General features: G+C 43.6%; 1 protein-coding gene across 1 annotated transcript in view; it reads right to left on the bottom strand.

Annotated features, from left to right (window-relative positions):
* The window catches only part of KALRN (kalirin RhoGEF kinase), a 660,995-nt gene that overhangs the window by 223,713 nt on the left and 416,671 nt on the right, over positions 1 to 20,611 (bottom strand). Inside the window, 4 exon segments of the mRNA XM_038583060.1 lie at positions 93 to 204; positions 4,400 to 4,492; positions 10,000 to 10,089; positions 12,472 to 12,541. Of these exon segments, the coding sequence (XP_038438988.1) occupies positions 93 to 204; positions 4,400 to 4,492; positions 10,000 to 10,089; positions 12,472 to 12,541 (365 nt within the window).

Genomic DNA, 20,611 nt, shown 5'->3' with positions numbered 1-20,611 from the left:
GACTTCATGCCACTTCCCTCCCATGACACAAGCTCCCTGGTCTTAGGAAAGGAGGAGGCTGCCCCGAGGAGGCTGGGAGGACAGACAGCTACCTTCCAGCATGCTGACATGCATGGCATCATTGGCTTTCTTTGGGACACTGAGCATCACCTCCAGGCCATCCTTGAGCTCCCCCTTCCCTTCTTCACAGCAAGTTAAAAGTTCCTGGGAAAAAAGTCCAGATATAATTAGAACCATTTGTCTCAGCTTCCCCACCCTCCCACCACCTAACGCATCAAGGTGATTATAGACCAGCTTCATTCTCTGTAATGGTTCGTCTAAGCTATAAGGAAAGTGGGGTGGGGTGGGGTGGGGGATCATCTCCAAAGAATTCAATCACAATTTTTTCCACGACTGAGCTTCCTCAGCTCAATCTAATGTAAACTAATTTCAACCCGACTCTCAAATGCCTGGCACTGTAAGTCAGCAACTAAGGCATTCTCGGTCACTTGACTACCCTTCTGGAGAAGGGAACACCTCTGGCAAAGCACACAACAAACAGAATCTATGGAATCACAAAGAGAAGATAAAAGGTGTGCAAAGAATGCCCAGCACTCATATATCCCTGCATGCCTATTGCTGGCACCATGTTTATTTGCATACCTCTGCTGCCTAATTGCTCCGCCATACTGGGAGCAACCTGGGGTTATAGACATTATAGGTTTATAAGAGTTTCAGAGTTATAAAATATTTTTATATCATATAGATCAGGAGTTCCTAACCTGGGCCCAGTGGATGGGATTCTGGACTAGTCCTTCTGGACTCTTAAATCTAGAATCCAAATCTAATACTGCATCCGCCATGCCAACCCTGTCCCCCATGACCTCCACCACACTGAGACTTCCGAGAGCATGCCCTCTCTTATTTCCTCATTGAAGACTAGGTCATTGTCATCTCCATAAAAGACATATAGTATCTAGTGATGGAGAAAAGAGAATTTTCAACTATCTTAAAAATTATAAGGGCCATTTGGAGTGACTTTGCCCAAGCCAGAGGAATGTTGGCTTTCATTTTTCTTATGAGGGTTATTATAAATTCTGCTCATTTTGAAACTGGGAAGGAAACAATTAAGCAAAAGACCTGCAACCCATACTGTCTCCTTCTAGGGGGTAAGGGGAGACAGGGGATAGGTGGATGGGTAAGATACAGAAGGTGACCAGATCAAATCTTGTAAGCACATTAATGTCAGACCTTCTGGCAGAAAAACTAATGGTACTAGCGAACAGAAGAGTCCTTATCTATAGAATGCTTCTAGTAGGATATATCTGGCCTAAGACTTCTTGTGGTAAACAAACCTGAATCTATGGCTTTAGGTTTTAGGCATGGCTCCCTGTAAAATATCACAGATGCTATGCAACTATCTAAGTAAAAAGTTAGTATATCTCATAACCAAAATGGCTCTGTTCAGGGTAAATGATCTGATACCACATACACCATTTAGACAACGTGTATGTTAGTCTGGGCCACAGCACATCCTGATGCTTCAAGAAAGGACTTGGAGCTATTGGTGGTCCTGGACTTCTCTCTGTTTTATCTCTGCCTTGGGATTATTTTTATCCTTAAAATTATTCGTAAAATCTTATACTTGGTAAGATATCTGATTAGTGAGCATCTGACATGAAAATCCAATCCTTTGTGTCATCTTGTATACATTCCCATATGGAGAAGGGAGCTTTGAGTGTCCAAAGGAGAGGTGAACTGTCTCGAGCATGTCTGGGAGGCGGAATTGATCAGTACTCAGTTCTGTCCTTGGCTCCAGCCACTATAACGGCATCACTGCTCAGAAAGTTGCATTTACTTATGCCAACCTGAAGTTCTCCGATTCTCCCCATCCCTTTCCTAATTTTAATTCTCCCAACCTTGTTCTCATACATCCTCAAAAGGATTTCTAGGCAGGAGTATAAGAGATAAAGAAGAAATATGCTTCAGTGTGCAAAAGAACAACAAAACAAAACAAAAACAAAATACCCATTGGCTCAACCGCCTAAAGCAATATGGCAAGTCCACCAATCAACCAGCAAAGCCAGTAAGTTCTCCTCAGATCCTTGCTATAGCTGATACGAAGGAGAAGGTTCCACATTTAATTTAGACTCCAAAAGGACAGCTGTAGCAGATTTACATGAAGAATATTGAACACCAATTGACATACAGTTTTTATTTTCATGCAACGTCCAAAGTGGGAACCCTAGAGGATACTAATAATTAAGTATCAATATATTTGTAATAAAGCTGTCTTTAATGAGAAAATAAATCCCATATTATTTATTTATAGTAAAAGCTCAGCAAACTGTTTTCCTTTTACTCAGCAGGTACTCTGCTACCGGAGCATTTGTAAGGGTCACAAATTACCTTAGTAAGTCTTTTTTCCCCCAATAATTTTACAACTTCTCCACAAATTCCCACTACTTCATTTTTTTTCCTTCTCAGTTACCTGCACAGCCATCTCTTCCTAAAACATCCAATTACAAAATGAAGGCCCAGAGCCCATCCCTCCATCACCTAAAGCAAAACACAGGGCAGCCTGGCCATCGTCCACGTCCTTCTCTTATCTGTGTCACAAAATCATCCTGGGAATTTAAAGGGAGAAGTGAAAAGCTGTATTTCTCTGCATCTTACTTGATTTAAGGCACTGGAGATGTGGATGTGCAAGTTTCTGTTTTGTTTTGCTTCTTAATTTACAACCCCATTAATTCCTGAAAAGGCTTTGGGATACTTAAATTTAATAACCAAAAATGAATTTTAACAAATCTTCTGGTACAAGAAAAATCACTGAAAGGGTCAAGCATGAGATGGGATAGGGAAGGACGGAATAATCATACACAGAAATCTGGGTTAGTAACAACACAGTAGTAGTCGTAACGGGATTCAGTGCTAATTATCTGATAGTCAAAGGCAAAGAAGGAGCTAAAGCTCTTGTAACTTAAAGGTAGAGAGTACACCAATGATTTTGGAGAGAACCCCCACATTCGACTCTGAGGTCTCCTGGGAATTTCTGTGAGTCTTTATACAAGGAACTTCAAAAAAACAAAGATGACATCTTCAAAAGCAATTCTGTGCAAATAGACAAGATGCTCTGCACATTGTTGCTCCTCACACAAGGCCTCTGTCAAGGCCGAGGGCAAGAAGCCCTGTGCTACTTCTCTAAGGCCATCTTTGCAGGCCTGGAGGACTCGAGCGCTTGGAAGCAGAAGCCCAAAAAGCCTCTTCTTGGAGACAAGGAAAGAGGACCTTTGAAGGTGGAGGCCAAGAGGATGGGTGGAACTAGTCCCTGCCCTGACCCAGAGTGGGGAGAGGTCCAGGGCACGGGTCGCTGGTGGTTCCACCCTTCTCCTCATGGAACCACACGCGCTACACAGGGAGACTCCAGGGTGACCAGAAACCTAGATTTGACACTAGATTGCTTTTCAGGCTTAGCGAAGCCACAATATGTGAGATTCTACAAGCATCCCTAAACATGAGTTGAGTTTCAGCAGCTTTTCTCTGGAACTAAACTCCCCAGAACATGCCTCTCACTATCCCTTCATGCTTTGCACTTGCGGAGCCACCAGCAAAATATTCAAACTTAGAGAAAACTCTACTCTTATACCTTGAGAATTAATATACATAGGCATTACATAACTGCTTATAATACTGATTTTCTAGGCTTTCTGTGGGGGGAAATATCATATTTTCAGATGGCATGTGTATCCTTCCCTAAAAAGAATCAGCCCAAATTACTTAGTATTTTATGTAATTTGATTATTTGAATTTTAAAGAAAATATTTTGGAGAAAATCCAAATCTTTTGCTTGGTTCCAAAAGAACCCTTACCTAACATATGGGATCCTCCAGACACAAGAGTGCCATTGTGTTTTAATCTGCACTCTTGGAGGGTTTTCTCTCAAAAGCCTCATAGTCTTGACAAATACAGAGATTAAGGCAATAGCAGGTGCCACTCTGGGCCTCTCCTGCCTATGTAGACGGGCTCTACTCCTGAGACCTTGAACCCTGATCCTACCGGAAGCAGGGGCCACCAAGAGGAATCTGCCTCAGGGCCAGAAGGGCAAGTGGGGCCCTACGTGTCAGCCAGTGCCTGGGGTGGCAACTGCTCCAAATGTGTAGTGCCAGGTAGGTGTGAAAACAGTCACACCTTGCTCCTGCTCACGTTTCTTCTCTGTCCCCCAACAAATTGGCACCTAGAATTTCACGGTCATGCAGTCTAGGAGCTAGCAGAGCCAGTGTGAGTTTATGGCTAGAGGAGAAGTCTTGAGGGGTCAGTTTTCCTATCCTTGGGCAAAGCAGGAACTCCCTGGACCTGGTGGGTGGTATGGGAAGGGGGTGGTATGGGAGGGGGAGACTGACACAGCAGGGAGGGGCATTACCTTCAGAAGCAGTTGGTACTTGGTGATCCTCTGGACGGGCTTGATTAGGTAGGAAGAGATGGAGTTGGCCAGACCATGCCGCTGCTGAATCTCCTGCAGGGGTGACAAGGGGCACCATTACATACAGAGGGGTGCGTGCGTGCACATGCGTGTCTGTATGTGTTTGGGGGGGAAGCAGGCAAGGCAAGAAGAGAGAAGAAAAGGAAAAAGGGTAGACAATTATGAGGAACTGTTCTCTGTTGGGGAGAGAAACAAGAGAGACCAAGATTGGTGCATAAATAGAGAAAAAGAGAGATGGCAAAGGGGGAAATTAGATTTGTGTGACAGAAACGGAAATGAAGAAATGGGGAAGGAGAAAAGTGGGAAAAGGAAGTGAGGAGATAATAATAGACAGAAGGATAAAGGAGAGGTGGTGAAGGGAAGTAAGAGGGAATAAACCCATAGCAGAGGCAACAGAGGCAACCACAGGGGTTAGTAGGATGATGAGAACAAGGGGAGGCAGGGAGTGGGGCTTGGACGTCTAGGCCGATGGCTCCTGAGTCTTTATCTCCTTAAAATAGCACAAGGGCACATATCCTTTACCATCTCCTTTCTTCCTCAGCTTAAACCCGCCCCCAGCTTGGAATCACCTCGGTATTCCCTACAATGTCTTCACTGGGATCCACAGCACCGCCCTCGTTCTTCAGGTCCCTCGAGCTGGCAACCAGGGAGTCATCGTTTGTTGTTTTTCTTGTGTTATCCCTGGTGACAAGTCCTGCTCCACACCATTCACACCCCGGCTACAAGCATGGCCTCTAGCTGCTGTTGGGGCCTCTAACCTCTTTTTCATCCATTCTCTATCCTGCCTCCAAAATAACCTTCCACTTCCCAAGGTGTAGGTGTGTGAAGGGTAGCGTGACTCTTTGCCTCAAGAACCTAACACCCTAGATGGCTGAGGCTACTCAACCACTTAAAATAGCAACAAAGGGGAGGGAACATATTCCCTGGGAGAACAGAGAGGAACGACTGGGCCCAGGAGTGGTGTGGATAGTTTAGGAGAGATAGTCTTCAGCTGAGGTTTAGAAGATAGGCGGGGGAGTGGGGGGAGTGCAAATGGCATTCTATATACGGAAAACATATTTAAAAAATATACAGGAAATATTGATTGTTTTACGGGTGTTGAACCAGCCTTGTGTCCCAGGGATAAATCCTACTTGGTCATGGTGAATAATTTTCTTAATGTACTGTTGGATCCTATTGGCCAGTATCTTGTTGAGAATTTTTGCATCCATGTTCATCAGGGATATTGGTCTGTAATTCTCCTTTTTGGCCCCAAAGATACAAATGCAATGAAACGCCGGGACACCTGCACCCCGATGTTTCTAGCAGCAATGGCCACTATAGCCAAACTGTGGAAGGAGCCTCGGTGTCCAACGAAAGATGAATGGATAAAGAAGATGTGGTTTATGTATACAATGGAATATTACTCAGCTATTAGAAATGACAAATACCCACCATTTGCTTCAACGTGGATGGAACTGGAGGGTATTATGCTGAGTGAAGTAAGTCAGTCGGAGAAGGACAAACATTATATGTTCTCATTCATTTGGGGAATATAAATAATAGTGAAAGGGAAAATAAGGGAAGGGAGAAGAAATGTGTGGGAAATATCAGAAAGGGAGACAGAACGTAAAGACTGCTAACTCTGGGAAACGAACTAGGGGTGGTAGAAGGGGAGGAGGGCGGGGGGTGGGAGTGAATGGGTGACGGGCACTGGGTGTTATTCTGTATGTTAGTAAATTGAACACCAATAAAAAAAAATATACAGGAAATAACCATTGTGGATGTAGATGATAATGGGGACCATGCAGAATGGCACAGAGGATGCACACCTAGAGTCCAGAAAAAAAAAAAAAAAAGAAAAGAAAGATACAGTTAGATAAGCCAAGTATATTTAGGTCATTGATGGAGGGGTTGAGCTAGGTGAAAAAAATCAGGATTTGGTGGTGAGCTTCTCAATGGTAAAGTACTGCCGATCTTAAATAGAAGAAAAACATGGTGAAAGCACTGTTTTAGAGACAGTCACACAAGCCTACTAGCAAGGATGGAGTTTGGGAATTAGAGGCAGAGACACCAGTCAGGAGGTCACTGAAAAATCCCAAGTGGCCAAACACAGAGTTGCCATGTGATCCTGCAATTCTATTCCTAGGTATATACCCAAGAGAAATGAAAACCTATGACCATACAAACACCTAGAATGTTCGTAGCGGTGTTATTGATGAGAGTAAAGAAGTGGATACAAACCAAATGTCCATCAATTGACGGATGGAAATCTATAATGTGAGGTAGCTCCAGGAGGGGGTATTATCTGGCCGTTAGAAGGAATGCAGGACCGAGATGTGCTTTAGCATAGCGGGGCCCTGAAAGCATTACGCTACGTGAGAAAAGTCAGTCACGAAATAACACAGATGATTCCATGTTGATGAAATGCCTGGAATAGGTAAATCTACAGAGAGAGAAAACGGATCATTGGTAGCTCTGGGCTAAGGAACAGGTGGGAGGATAAGGCGGTGGTTTTAGTTAAAGGGTGTGGGGTTGCTCATTGAGGTGATGAAAACGCTCTAGAACTGACTGTGGAGAAGGCTGTACCTGTCTGTGAATACACTAAAACCATTAAATTGTTCACTTTAAATGTACCTACCATCTGTATCTAAAGCTATGTATATATATATATCCTTATCTCTAGGTGTGTAACATGGGCTTGCCCTAAGCTGGGGTTAGTGAGACTAAAGTTCTGGGAGGAATATAAGAAATGTTTTGAAGTTACCCAAGACAGACTTGCTCTTTGGCCATGGAGGGAGGTGAAGAAGAGAGAATTTGAAAAATTACGGCATTCCTGCTAACGATCCCAGAGAGTAGCGACGTCCTCACTCGTTTGCCTCTTCTCCAGAGGTGTGCAATCAGAGCAGGGCTCATCCAAGACGGATGGGCAAAACAGCTGGCAGTGTGACCCTCTTTGGGCCAAGGAGCATTGCGAGTTTACTTGGGGGCTTTGGCAAGACAGTGAGGGCAGGAGCACACCTTGGACGGCCCTCCCTCTCTGCCAAGTGGGAAGGCCGCATGTGGGGCAGTGAGAAGGCGCTGTCCCCGGGGGGCTAGGTCAGCAGAACCGGGCTCACTAGTCCTTCATAGCCATCATAGACATCACAGCCTCTCAGCTCTCACATCTGAGATAGAAAATTCTGGAAATGTGAATTCCATGTGAAATGTGTGCCTTTTTCTGGAACTTTGATTTTGGGTGTACTCTCTACAATAATGGATACAAGAAGACAGCCTAATCAAGGGCTTGTCTCTCTTACAGAAGGAGGGCCTAGAGCAGATATTTTCTGTGTAGAACTTAGGGAACCCTTTCCGATGGAATGGAATAAAGTCCCAAATATGTGTTCTGGGAAGCTCTGGGAACAATCAGGAGTTCACTGTTCTCCCTCCCCACCTCTATGCTGAGCTCTAGGGTCTCCTACCTCGAGGGTGGTTTTTCTGGTTTCCAGTGGCCTTGCCAACTAATGCAGAGGCTCATCGGTCACTGCCTTGGAAATGGGGGGGGATAGGGTGCAAAATTTGGGGTATATCTAACCTACCAGTCGAAATTGGCTAGAAACAGGGATATGATGAATATAGGACTAAAGGAAACTACAGATTAGCCCCAGACACGATGACTAGTACAAAAGGAACCAGGCAAATCACCAGACAACCTCAGGGGCCAGAGGTGGGAGGAGGTGTATGCAATAGAAGGGTACTTGTTGACCTGCCAAAAGGCAAATTATTACAAATGCTATAAGGTAGATACAAAGTATAGTAAGTGCATAGAGAGGGGGAAGGATTCATGCAGGAAATGTCTGACCTTTAAAGGATAGAAAGAATTCTGAAGAATGTGTGTGTGTGTGTGTGTGTGTGTGTGTGTGCGCGCGCGCGTGCATATGAACACACACAATGGGGGCAGACCAAGCACTGGGAACAAAGATGAGGATGCAGAACAGTCTGAGGCCTGCTCAGAGCACAGGGTGTGTAGGTTCAGAAAAATGCTAAGTGGAAGACGGGACACAGTGCGTTCAAAACTTCACAAAGGCCCTTCTGGATATTGTAGATGAATAATTGACCAGAAGCATCTCAAGGAAAATACACTATTAACAAAGGTTAAGAGTGGCATGGAATGTCCAATACAATATCCAATAAATTCTGATTCTGAAATTCTGTTTTTAACCAAATCTAACCTCAAAAATTCCAATGTGGGACATCCAGGACCATTTCTATATTAACACTTCATTTCTAAAAGTCACGAATGTCTTTTCTTGCCTGGCTTCCTCCCATTCAAGGGTCATCCCTCCACTGAGCAGCAAGATACTTGTGCAATCCATTTCTGTTATGGCAGCACCGGGCTAGAAGGATGCTCCGAGGTTCATTTCGTAGACTTGTGTATGGGAGTGACGTGTAAATGTGTGTGTATTCCCCAGGGGCCTAGCACACCATCTTCTCTACCATAAATACTCAAATATTTATGGAAGAAATGAAAGCAAGTAGGCAGAAAGACACATTGATGAACATTAAAAAGTTCTGAATTTCAAGTTGCTGTCACTTCTGATAGGACTGACATAATGCCCATCACTGCGACAGTCTTTATCTCACTGAACTTCCCTGTCCCCCGCCGCCCCACCTCATTTCTTCTCTCCTTCTTGTTCTTCCCTTGTATCCTGCATCAACATTTAATTCTGTTCACTTTAGAGCCACCAGGTCACCCTCTGGGGACCAGCACTACGTAGACTTATACCATCATTCACTCAGAGGATTGGATCCTCATTCTGAAGTAAGGGATCCGACAAGGCATACATACCAGGGCCGACTTCGCGCGGCTTCCATGACGGCACGAGCGCTCAGCCCTAGCTACACTTACTCTAACCTGGAAACTTTTAAAACTCAAAGTCCGGGCCACACCCAAGCCAATCATACCCGAATTACAGGGGTGGTACCTAGGAATTAGCGTTTACAAAGCTTCCCAGGTAATTCAGGTGTATAGTCAAGGTTGAAACAATTGCATTTGAGCAGGGCCTCTCAAACTTGATGGGCACCAGTCACTCGAGGGCTTCCTAAGACTCAGATTGCTGGCTTTAGCCCTAGAGAGTCTGATTCAACAGACCTGGGTCGGGGGAGGGTCCAAAATACACATTTCTAACAAGTTCTCAGGTGATGCTGATGTGGCTGCTCTGGGGACCGCACTTTAAGAACCCGTGCATCTGAGGGAGCTGTATTAGGATGTGGGAATGCAGCATCTTAACACCTGTGTTGCCATCGGTCCCCTCTCTATGTGAGATTTATGGCTGGTTCCGTTTGGTGTCGAGGCATGGAGGGCAAATATGCCTTGTCTAAAACCCCAGCGCTTGAGCTGGGATGGGGTAAAACAAAAGACAAACACTGCTTCTGGTTTTCTCCATGCTTTATCCAGGAGATAGAGGTTTGGGTGGCCAAAGAAGAAAGGAGGAATTAAGGCTAAAAACCCATTTTCCCAAAGCAGAGAAACATTTCCACAGGCTCATCAGTGGCTCAAGAAGGGAAAATCGATAGCTTACATCAAAGAAGGTGCCTGCATGCTCCAGGATCAGCTGGTTGGAATCAGGCTTGTTTTTACAGTAGGTGACGTACATCTGAAATTTGTCTGCCTGAAAAGAACAAAGGCAATAATAGATAAGCATCCATCAGTTGCTCCCTTCTGTTGAATGTGCGTGAAGGGCCCAGCAAGGGCGGTGCAGTTAAGCCCTCAGATATTGTGTGGAACAGGATTATCTGTGGCAAATGTTCTGGGCTTCTCTGGCCCATGTTCCCCTAACAAACTCTTGGATGCCTTTTCTCCTACCTGCAGGTGGAGAAAGCCTGCTGAAAGTGAGCTTATTTTAATACTAGTCTGTGCTAGAAAGAATTAGAAAAACCAATTCACACAACATATTTTGAAGTTGGACAGAATTTATTTGGGCATTATCCCTGTTTTGGATTACCTACCCTTGTGCTTCCCCTGTTGAGAAATGACAGCATTTGCTCTAAAAGCAAAAATCAATGAATGAAAACTAAGTGTGACCTCAGAGGTAGGTCTGCTTGTACCCCAAATGTCCCCATTGGGGGTAGTTTGTAGGGCATGCCAAGTGAGTATGCCATTATCTCCAACTTCCCAGAAGCAGTGGTAGGGGGAAAGGAAAGCAAGGTGACCCTTTGGGGAAGGACTTGAACAACGAGTCCTAACCAGATGGTTACTTCAAGCTAAGAACCTTGTAGCTTGGTGAAAATCCATTTCTTACTTCTCTTAGGACCCTCTGGGTTAGTGCTATGTGTCCTTACTCCTGGGAAAAGGTGTGTGTATTTTGGCCGCCAAGTACCTTCCCCTTTTGTGAAATGCTGTCAGAGAACATGTGGGATGTCCTCTTCTGTGGAAGCAGCCTAGATATGTGTTAATTATTGCAGGACTCATTGTGCCAGCAGTTTTCCAAGTGCTTTTCATATATATTAACTCATCTGATCCTCCTGAGAACCCTATGCAGTGAGCTCTATCATCACCATCCTCATTTTACAGAGGTGAAAACTGTGACAATTTAAAGTTGGTTAGTAACTTTAAATTCCCACAGTTAGAAAGAGGCAAAGCCCAGGTCAGCTGACGTCAGGCTTCCTGGTCATAACCGTGGCCTTTCAATACACTGAAACAACTCCTTCTACTCTCACATGCGAATATTATGAGGCTTATGAAAGTCACCTTGGGATAATCTTTGGCGAAATGTGCATATTTTATGCAATCATCAAAGGTTTTCTGAAACCAATTTTAGGGTTTATATACTATGTGGGAGGTATTCATCATCCCTAAGACATGCTGATAAATCATACTTCTAGTTGATTATTAGGCAGATCCACAAATTGTATGAAAAAAGATATAAAAAAAATCCCTTCACTTGTTTTTTTTTCTCCGCATTGGCTATGCAAGGGATCATAAATTGTTTATCAGCATTAATATGAACTGTGCATGAGCTCGTGTATTTAGAGTTAGAAAATATATTAACCCAAATAAGATGTCAGTCTGAGACTCCTTAAGAAATCAGAGTATGCCAGGAAGAAAATGTTAAGGTTCCATGTAAAGAAAATGATTCAGGTCTTAAGTTGTGGGACTGGCTGTGACATTTGTCACATGCCAGTGGACTAGTCAACTTCCTAGGTCATCTGAATTGTTTCCATGTATAAAATATACAGCACAATATATAGCCCTGCCTATTCCATAGGCTGTTGAGAACATAAACTCTCTGAATCATGAAGACATTTTGAAAAGCAGCCCATTTTGAGTGGAAATTATAATGAGATAATTATTAAATAGAACTCCCGACCCTGGGGAAGGAATTTCACATTTAGTTGCATTTAGTATCATAGGTGGACTTCCCTGGAGACGTCTGTACTTTATCACAAACCTGAGCTCCGAATAACATGGCGTGGACATGCTAACGGAGACTAAAGTTTCCATTCATATAATGAGAACCTGGTACATTCAGCCCCGTATGTGGCCCTTGACAATAGCCCCAGGAAAGAAAATGGTTGGATGCTAATTTTGTAGGTCGAACTGGGATGGATACTCATGGAATCTGTTCTTTTCTATTAAGGAAGAAAATGTAACCAATTGTTTGGTGGATTCCTAAAGCTCTAATTCCCTAATCCTTATCTAGTGAAAAAGCAAACAAAGCAAAACCCCTGGATAGAACTGGAATAGTTCCTCGATCAAGGGTGGTGGTGATGTTCCACTCTCTTGATATCTCAATTTTAGAAAGTTCTTGGAGAACTTAATGTGGACCTTGGACACAATGTCTGAGGACTTTTCCCAAGGAGGACTCTGCTGCTTGGGGGACAGACTGCTTCTCTCAGATCTACTTCTGTCCCTCCCTAAAGTCCCTGGTCCTGTGTTAGAACGTCAGTGACACCGATCCTCAGGTCAGGCACTGAACAGTGATGCCATCCGACACCACCTGCACTCCTGGAAAGCATGGCAAGTGGGAGAAGAAGGAGTTCAGGTCAGTTACCCAGGTAACAAAGCAGTGTCCCACATCCTCAGGCAGCTGCTCATACTTCTCCAGCTCTTTGAGGAAGATGCTGCAAGGGGAGAGAAAGGCTGGATCAGACATCTCTGTATTCTGTATACCACCTCCCTCCCCACCCAGATGGTCAACCCCATAAACTCTCTATTATTTACATATGGGTTCTCCACTCTCTAAGTGAGGAGTAGTTTTAAATATATTAGAACTGATTTCATTAAAATTTATATTAACCAATTAATTAGTGCCACTTAAAACTGTATTGTTTCCCTTAGGGATTTACACTTCTCAGGCTGAAGAGCAATTAAATATTACACTTGTGTTGGGGCTTTCATTTTAACTGCAACTATGAATCTATTTTTTTATATACAAGTAATCTGAACACATTGTAAGGTTTTAAAAAATATATAGTATAGATATCAAAAAGAATGAAATATCATCTATGATCCCAGAGATAAAGTGGGAACATTCTGAATCCTATAACCACTTCTTTCCAATTCTTGGCCGCCTTCTTCTACCAGCAGCTACCTTCTGCTAAAAACTCTGAGTTAATGTTTCTGAATGCAGACATCAATAGGAAAGAAAATTCAATGGAGAAATAATTACAATATATTTGAAAGCTGAATTGAAATACTACAGAATCATCTGCCATTATGGATAGCCATGCCCTTGGCTCCTTTCTGGGTGAAGAAATAATGAAGGGTTGACTAAACCAACTTCAAACTAACATGTTAAGCAACTGGTTTGAGCTCAGAGAATAAGAGCTCTAGTAGATGAGCCAGCACCACTGGAATGGAATTTGTTTTTTAAAAAATCACCCAGAGGTTTTAAAATAAAAATAATTATGACGCTGTGGGGAAACATATTGTTGGAAATGGAAGATGTAATCTTTACAAAGTGCAATTAGACAATATCTACCAAAATAACAAAAAATGCACTTATCTTGTGTTTCCGCAACTTTAATCCTGGGAAATTTCCTATGTATTTTAATTTATGTATGTATAAGAGGATGTAAACATGCGCATTCATGGTGGTACTATTCATAACAGTAAAAGGTGGCCTGTAGATGACAAAGTAACCAGTACATCCACAGAACTGGATATTACACAGCTATAAAAAAAATGACAAGGCTTTCCGTGTTTTCATATGAAAGATCTCCAGGGCAGGTTGTTAATTGGGAAAAAAAAAAAGCCAGGTGTGGAAGAGCATATATAATATGCCACCTTTTGTCTAAGTAGGAAATATGTATTCTTATTTCCAACTCAAGAAATTTAATGGTCAAAGGATACAATGTCAGTTATGAAAGATAAGTCGTGAGATCCCCTATACGGCATCCTAATACCTGCAGCTAACAATATTGTGTTGTGCACTTGAAATTTGCTAAGAGGCAAGATGTTACGTTAGGTGTTCTTAGATGATGATGATGATGATGATAAAAATAATAATAATATAAGAGGGGGACGAAAGTTTCGGGAGGGAGGGAGGTGATGGATATGTCCATGGCCTTGATGATGGTGATAATTTCATGAGTATAGACTCATCCCTAAACTCATCAAGTTGTATATATTAAACATGTACAGCTTTTTACATGTCAATCATACCTCGATAAGGTGGTTTAAAAATTAGAAAGATCATTATCACAGGAAACCAAGTAAAGGAATAGGGTGGATAAAGATAGTGGTGGGTTTGACTTCTCAATCTAGATCTTTAAGTTTGATTTTTAAAATTAATTCAAAAAATAAATTAAAAGATATAAAGCAGTTCTGAATCATTGCACTACCTACTTCTATCTTTGGAAAAAATAAATATTATTGATTTGACCTACTCTGCCTGGCTCCTATTGTCCAAGCATTCTGGAAGTATCTTAAGATCCATTAATTATGGGTTCTATGCAGGTGTTCCTACCTCCCTCAATGATGTAGGAAGATGTTTTTTAGTTTTAGTCACATTTGAAAGGCTGAAATGCTGATGATTGGTGGGATCACAAATGATCTAATTTTTCGCCCACAGAAATCTTTCTGTGATAAATGGGCATTGCTGTAGTAATAAGAAAAAGCCACTTAAAAATTGGGGGGAGACTCCTGGAGGTACCCATTTAATGATAATCATCCTTCCCCTAATATGTGAATTTGAGAGCATGATTTGAATCATGGAACAGAAGTAATTATAATGCAACTCGGGCTTTCGAAATACAAATATGCAGCGCTCAAAAATCAATAAGACATATTTCCTGCTAGTTTTAGAAGAACTGCAGGTGACACATGTGTGTTTAATATGACTTCTAAAATAGAAGTAGGAGAAAATATTATATAATGCTGTAATTGAGTTTCAAACTTTTTTCTAGGTCAAAAAGGAAAACATCCTGTTTTTCCCACAGGGGAGGAGTCTGGCTCCCCACCATATCACCTCATCACTGAACTCTAAAAGGTTATGTGTTATGCGGTCCTTCTCCACGAGGAACCCTAAATGCTATAACATACAACACCTTCAGAAGTAGTTTTCCAGAAGGTATTTATTTATATGGTCACTTCTCATATTGGCCCTCAATATAAATCTCAGTGAAGACCATGAATGGAAATCCAGCTCTGCGTCATGATGGACAAAATAGAGCCTGGGGCGGGGAGTGGGATGGCCTGGTGGCAGGGGAGAAAATCTGATGGGCTATTCTAGGACAAGGCCTGGGGAAACAAAATGAGAGACTTTGAAGAAGGAAGGACCTAGAAGGAGAGAGGCCCTGGAAGAAGAGGCAGAGAGGAGAAATGGGAGAATGTGAAGGCCCCTGGCAGTTGGGATAAGCTGTCTCAGCTTGTGGAACACCTCTGCTTCCCCACTCTCAGGCTCTCACTCCAGTCCCCTAAGCTCTGACCTCCACGGTATTTATACCCTCCTACTTTAGGGTGATCAAATGATAAAACAACCGGATCAAGCCATTCCATACAGGAGATAATTCAGGGAGCGGTTCCTTCTTTCCTTGACTTAGGACCCAAGGTCGTGGCCTGGTTGCTTAAGGTTAATATTAAGCAAAGAGTGGTAATTATCCCGACACACAGAACTGATCCTTGATAATAGATGCTGAAGACAGTGCTATGAATTTTCTTTAAAATCTTGACAATCTAAATAGAGCAATGCTGTGACTTTTTTGTGACAGTGACCATCACAAACCTGTGGGAGGATGCTCAGTTTGAAAATTCTCAAGAAACAAAAGCACTATAAAATGAATGAAATGGAAAGAATATTATTTCTGTAATGAATGCCTTTCTGGAAAATGAAGGTTGTAGCAGCAACTGCCACGAGTGCTACTGTTCTGTGTCTCACTTTCCTTTCCTCCCACAGCCAAGCAGATGGCAAAGAACCAGAGTTCACTCTTACTGTAGTGAAGGGGGGTCTTCCAAAGCCTCATTTTCCTCATCTTTGAATAACGACCTCATCGGGTTGTTGTGAGGATGTAATAGATGTAATAAATCCATGTGGGTAGAGAACCCATCCCAGTGCCTAGCGTACGGTAGACACTAAAATTAATTCTTTAGGATCAGTGCTTCCCAATCTTAATAAATTCATACTCTGATAAACACACATACTGCGCACTCTTCCCCATTCCTAGAGACTCATTGCTAGGGAACTCACCCTTAGGGGAGCCCTTGTTGGAAAATCTATAGATTACTTTTCCCTAGAACATATCCTGGGAAAATCCTGATTGAGTGCTACAAAAATTGGATTCCATGGTCATATATCATTTAAGTTGGGAAAAGCTGGGTTAAGCTCGTCTTTTTCCCGCAGGGCTTCTAAAATCCTATAAAATGATGAGGTGTGTGATAAGTCTCCGAAGTAGGTATCATGTGTAATGCCTCTTTGCAAGTTTTGGGGGGCAGTATCAGGCTTTGTCTCAAGGAACACTCCTGGGAAGCCCTAGTTGGTGATCCCTACACCTGGCTGTGCACTGTCCTCTGGGGTTAGGATCTGAGCCTCTGCATCGTTCAGAAAAGCTCCCTGGGTATTTCCACTGTATCAGAGACCAGCATCGGAAGGCAACTGTCTGTCCTAGATCCCACTGTGCGTCTAGTGGGCAGATCCTATAATGACTGTAGGATTCAGTTTTTTATTTAAAAAAAAATATAAAAATTAGAAAAACTATCTTGTGCTGGTCACGTCAATCCATGACTTTGAGCAAGACACTCACTACCATCTCAGTTTGATCGTTGAAGGCAAGTGGCAATATTAAACTCTATTTTGCTTTTTAATTCAAAGCTTATGAAGATGACAGATTATGTAACTCTGATCCATATCATTCCGTCTACTTCAAAGAGACATGAGGAGTTTAAATTAAAGCACAAGAGGTCACAACACTCTTCACAAATGGTGGAATATTTCACGTCGGCTCTTTTATAGCAATATCTTGGTCCTCACCATTTCAATAATTATAATGTAATGAATTGTGAGGGGGGAAAAGCAAAGCAAGTAGTTTAAGTGTGTGAATGGGATTATTTTGAAGTGAATAAGACCTTGAAAGAAATGTCAAAATCCAAGCGAAGTCATTACTCTATTAAATTAGCATGATGCAATTTTTGTGTGGTTACTTTCTGAGGAAAATGCCTCCCTCTGGCTTTGCACAGAATCTTGGGAAATGAAACCTCTAGCATTTATTGATAGAAAAGCTTCCTGAGGTTTGTGATTAAGGACTGGAGCAACAGCACCATTCCAAAGGAACCTTGAGTCATTCTGATTTTGTTATTTTCTCCAAAGGTAAATTTGGTCTACGGTCCCACTGCTTCTGGAGAAGTGCATCCCCCACAGAAGGTCTCATGGTGTGGTCCAGCAGACTGCACTTTACAGGAAGGATGCAGTGTGTAATTAAAGGGGAATGTATTTGATGATCGTGTGTGTGTATTGTGTAGTGGGGTGGGGTGGTCGTGGTGGGGCATGAAGACAGGGGCTGTGGCAAGGATGAAGGAAAGAATGAGCAGCCCGGGTGGCTCAGCGGTTTAGTGCCTGCCTTTGGCCCAGGGCCTGATCCTGGGGTCCTGGGATCGAATCCCATGTTGGGCTCCCTGCATGGAACCTGCTTCTCCCTCTGCCTGTGCCTCTGCCTCTCTCTCTCTCTGTGTGTGTCTCTCGTGAATAAATAAATAAGATCTTTTAAAAAAAAAGAATGAGGAGGATACATAAATAAATAAAGCTGAAGGTAGTGTGAGCAGAGAGCTATCAGGCTCCCTTTGCAGGAAGTCCAGGGCATTCCCTTCTTATCCGAGCAGGGCTGGGTTACTGTGTTCATACAAGCAGAGCTAGACATCAATTCTAAAGAGCCCACTTGTGACCAGACAGATTCAGAGTCTAGCACATAAGAGGCTCTAGGCTGCAAGGGCCGGGACAGCTGCTCAGCATGCTGGGGCAGCTAGGAGACCCAGGAGAGTCGTGTGCACTCCAGGGAAGGTGTGCGACTGTTCCAGCAAGTTTGATCACCTAGGCTGAGCCATGAGAGTCACCCTTCTCTGTCCCTTCATCACACACCAGGAACTTCAGCCTAGATTAGAGACGAAGGGGAGAAGTGTGCGCAAGGGCTGGACTTCTACGCAGCCTATTTCCCACCTTCAGGCTCCAACCTCAGGAAGCTGTTCACCTTACTGCACTGCTACCTGTTGAATAGGTATTGCTCATATCTCCTAATTGTGTTTAATTTGTGTGATAGATGAACCAAAAAGTATCTGCATAGATATCTAACAGGTTTAATGTTAAATTAAATATTAAAAAAAACCCTAATCTCACATTTAATGTTATCCATATCCATGAATGTGCTGTTCGGCAACCAGGCACGGATGCTAGGCAGTTAGTGTGTACAGCTAAATTTAACATGGCTTTGACACAGCCAAATAAATGCTTAGACCTTATCCTGTCTTGGGTATGCCCCAACACCTGTAACCAGCACCCGTGTTGACAGCTTACAGAAAAAACAAACGAAGACAAACCACAGGTAAATTTTTATAAGGCCCATCTGATGGGTTGTGGCCCTGTAGTTATCCCTTATGGCATGCGTTTAGGGCCTAAGAAAAATCAGTTCTCTCCCCTCCTCTTACCCTGACATTTGAGTATTAAGAAAATGACAGTATGATGTAATAGGGAGCTCTGAAGACCTAGAATCTTTGGCTGTGCCATCAAAATAGGCTTGGGCGGGTCGCACACCTTTGTGAGCCCCAGTTTCTACAGTACAAGGGATGAGAGCAGACCTAGATTATCTTTAAAGGTTTCTTCCAGGCTTTTATACTTTGTAATTCTGTGATTTCTGTAAATGGGATAAAACTAACACCAAGGGCACTTGGAGGGGAGAAGAAGCATAGAAGGCTTAAAAGAGGCATATTTTAAGTGAGAGGAGAGGCAAAGGAGAAAGCCCGGAGGGGAGGGTGTCCTGCAGACCCAGCTGTAGGCCGCACATCCCTCCTCTCGCCACTGGGTGGAGGCAGCTCCTTGCCTTGTACCGAGGATTGACCCCACCACCACCCCAAAGTGTTTCCAGGCTTGTATTAATTTAGGGGGTGGAAGCCAGCATTAAAAAGGGGAAGGGGAAAGAGAAACAGAATCTAATCCAAAGTATCAGACATAGGATGTTATTCTGAACAACTTAATTTCCCTATTATATATATAAGCATGTGTGTCTCAGGACATAATGTATCATCTTTTTTCTCTGGTTTATGATAAAAAAAAAAAAAGGTTTAATAAGCACATTGCTGATTTTCCCATCCAAAATAGGATGGTAGCTCTGGAGAGGTCTGGGTCTCTATCCGTCTCTCTCCCTCCACCCCCCTAACCTCTCTAACCTCCCTGACTACTGCTTCCCTCCCCCTCCTCTTCCTCTTCTTCCCATTGTTATCCACCCACTTCACCGTTCTTGCTCATTTCTCCTCTAAGTCCGTATTTGATCCCTCTCTCCTCCCTCTCTCCTCTCCCTTCCTCCGCACCTCCCTCCCTTCCTCTGCCATCACCATTTCTGACCACAACTACCTTCACCCTCCACCTGCCGCCTCCTCCACATCAGTCTCACAGGTGAGAAGATACAGTTGAACTGGAAGCAGGATGCCCAGACCTCACCCCACCCCTGACCCAGGGTTGAGAATGACTCAAAAACTCCTCCCTGTGGCCACTCTCAGCCTTCTTGCTAGACTTTGCCACTCTCCTCCCTAGAAAGGCCTTTGTTCAAGCTTCCCTCCATCATCAAGGGAGCCATTCCTGGCTACAGAAATCCTACCAGTTATTTAAATCCCATCTCGAATGCCCTCCCTCTGGGAAGCCTTTCCTATTTTTCCAGGGGAGGCTATTTTCTTTGCTCTTTTAACTGCATTTGTGCATCCCTCCACTCTGATCGCAAGTACATAAATAATTCCCAGGACTCAGGGGGCAGAGCCTGGGTTTGATTCATCACTGGGTACCAGCTCTACCTCCAGACTAGCACAGGGCTGGCCCAAGAAGGAACTCCGGGAAGATGTAGAAATGCGGGCCTGGTCCAGTTGTCCACTGGCATTTCCCACTGCTTCCTCCAGCTCTTCCTGTCCTGCTGCATACCACCCTCTGCTGCTGGCCAATCTTGGCTACCTGGTATCCTGGTAGGCTGACCCTGTCCTGGCCGATGCTTCCAGCTTAGCCTCACAAAGCTCTGGCCTTTCTCCCTCAGCCTTGTGCTGGGAAGGCTACGCTGGGAGTGCAGTGGGTAGTGGCCAAGGCCAAATCTAAGCTTCTGGCCAAGCCTGGAGGGAAGAAGTATACAGGAGAGATACCTGCCCCTGGTTATTGGTCCTCCACTTGCCTTTCCAGCCCTTGCTGATAAAACAGATCTATGTCAGGTAATTATTGGAAGGGTATGGGACCTGGATGACATACCTATGGAAGAAATGGGTTGAAGTGTTCCTCAAACTTGGGGATCACAGAGCAGCTGGTTAGATATGAATTAAACCAACAAGCTTTGGCAGTCCCAGCTGGGGGTCTATGGAGTGGGGGAAAGGGAGAAGGCAGTGACATGGAAAAACACCCCCCACCCCAGAATCTACACCTAATTTTTAAAGGGGGAGACAATGTTCCACCACTGGGTAAGTCACTGGCTTCTCTCTGGGCCTCAACATCCTTATCTAATAATGGAGATAGTTGT

The sequence above is a fragment of the Canis lupus genome, chromosome 33 (assembly GCF_011100685.1).
Source record: "Canis lupus familiaris isolate Mischka breed German Shepherd chromosome 33, alternate assembly UU_Cfam_GSD_1.0, whole genome shotgun sequence".
Classification (NCBI taxonomy): domain Eukaryota; kingdom Metazoa; phylum Chordata; class Mammalia; order Carnivora; family Canidae; genus Canis; species Canis lupus.
This window is presented reverse-complemented; position numbering and strand designations above follow the sequence as displayed.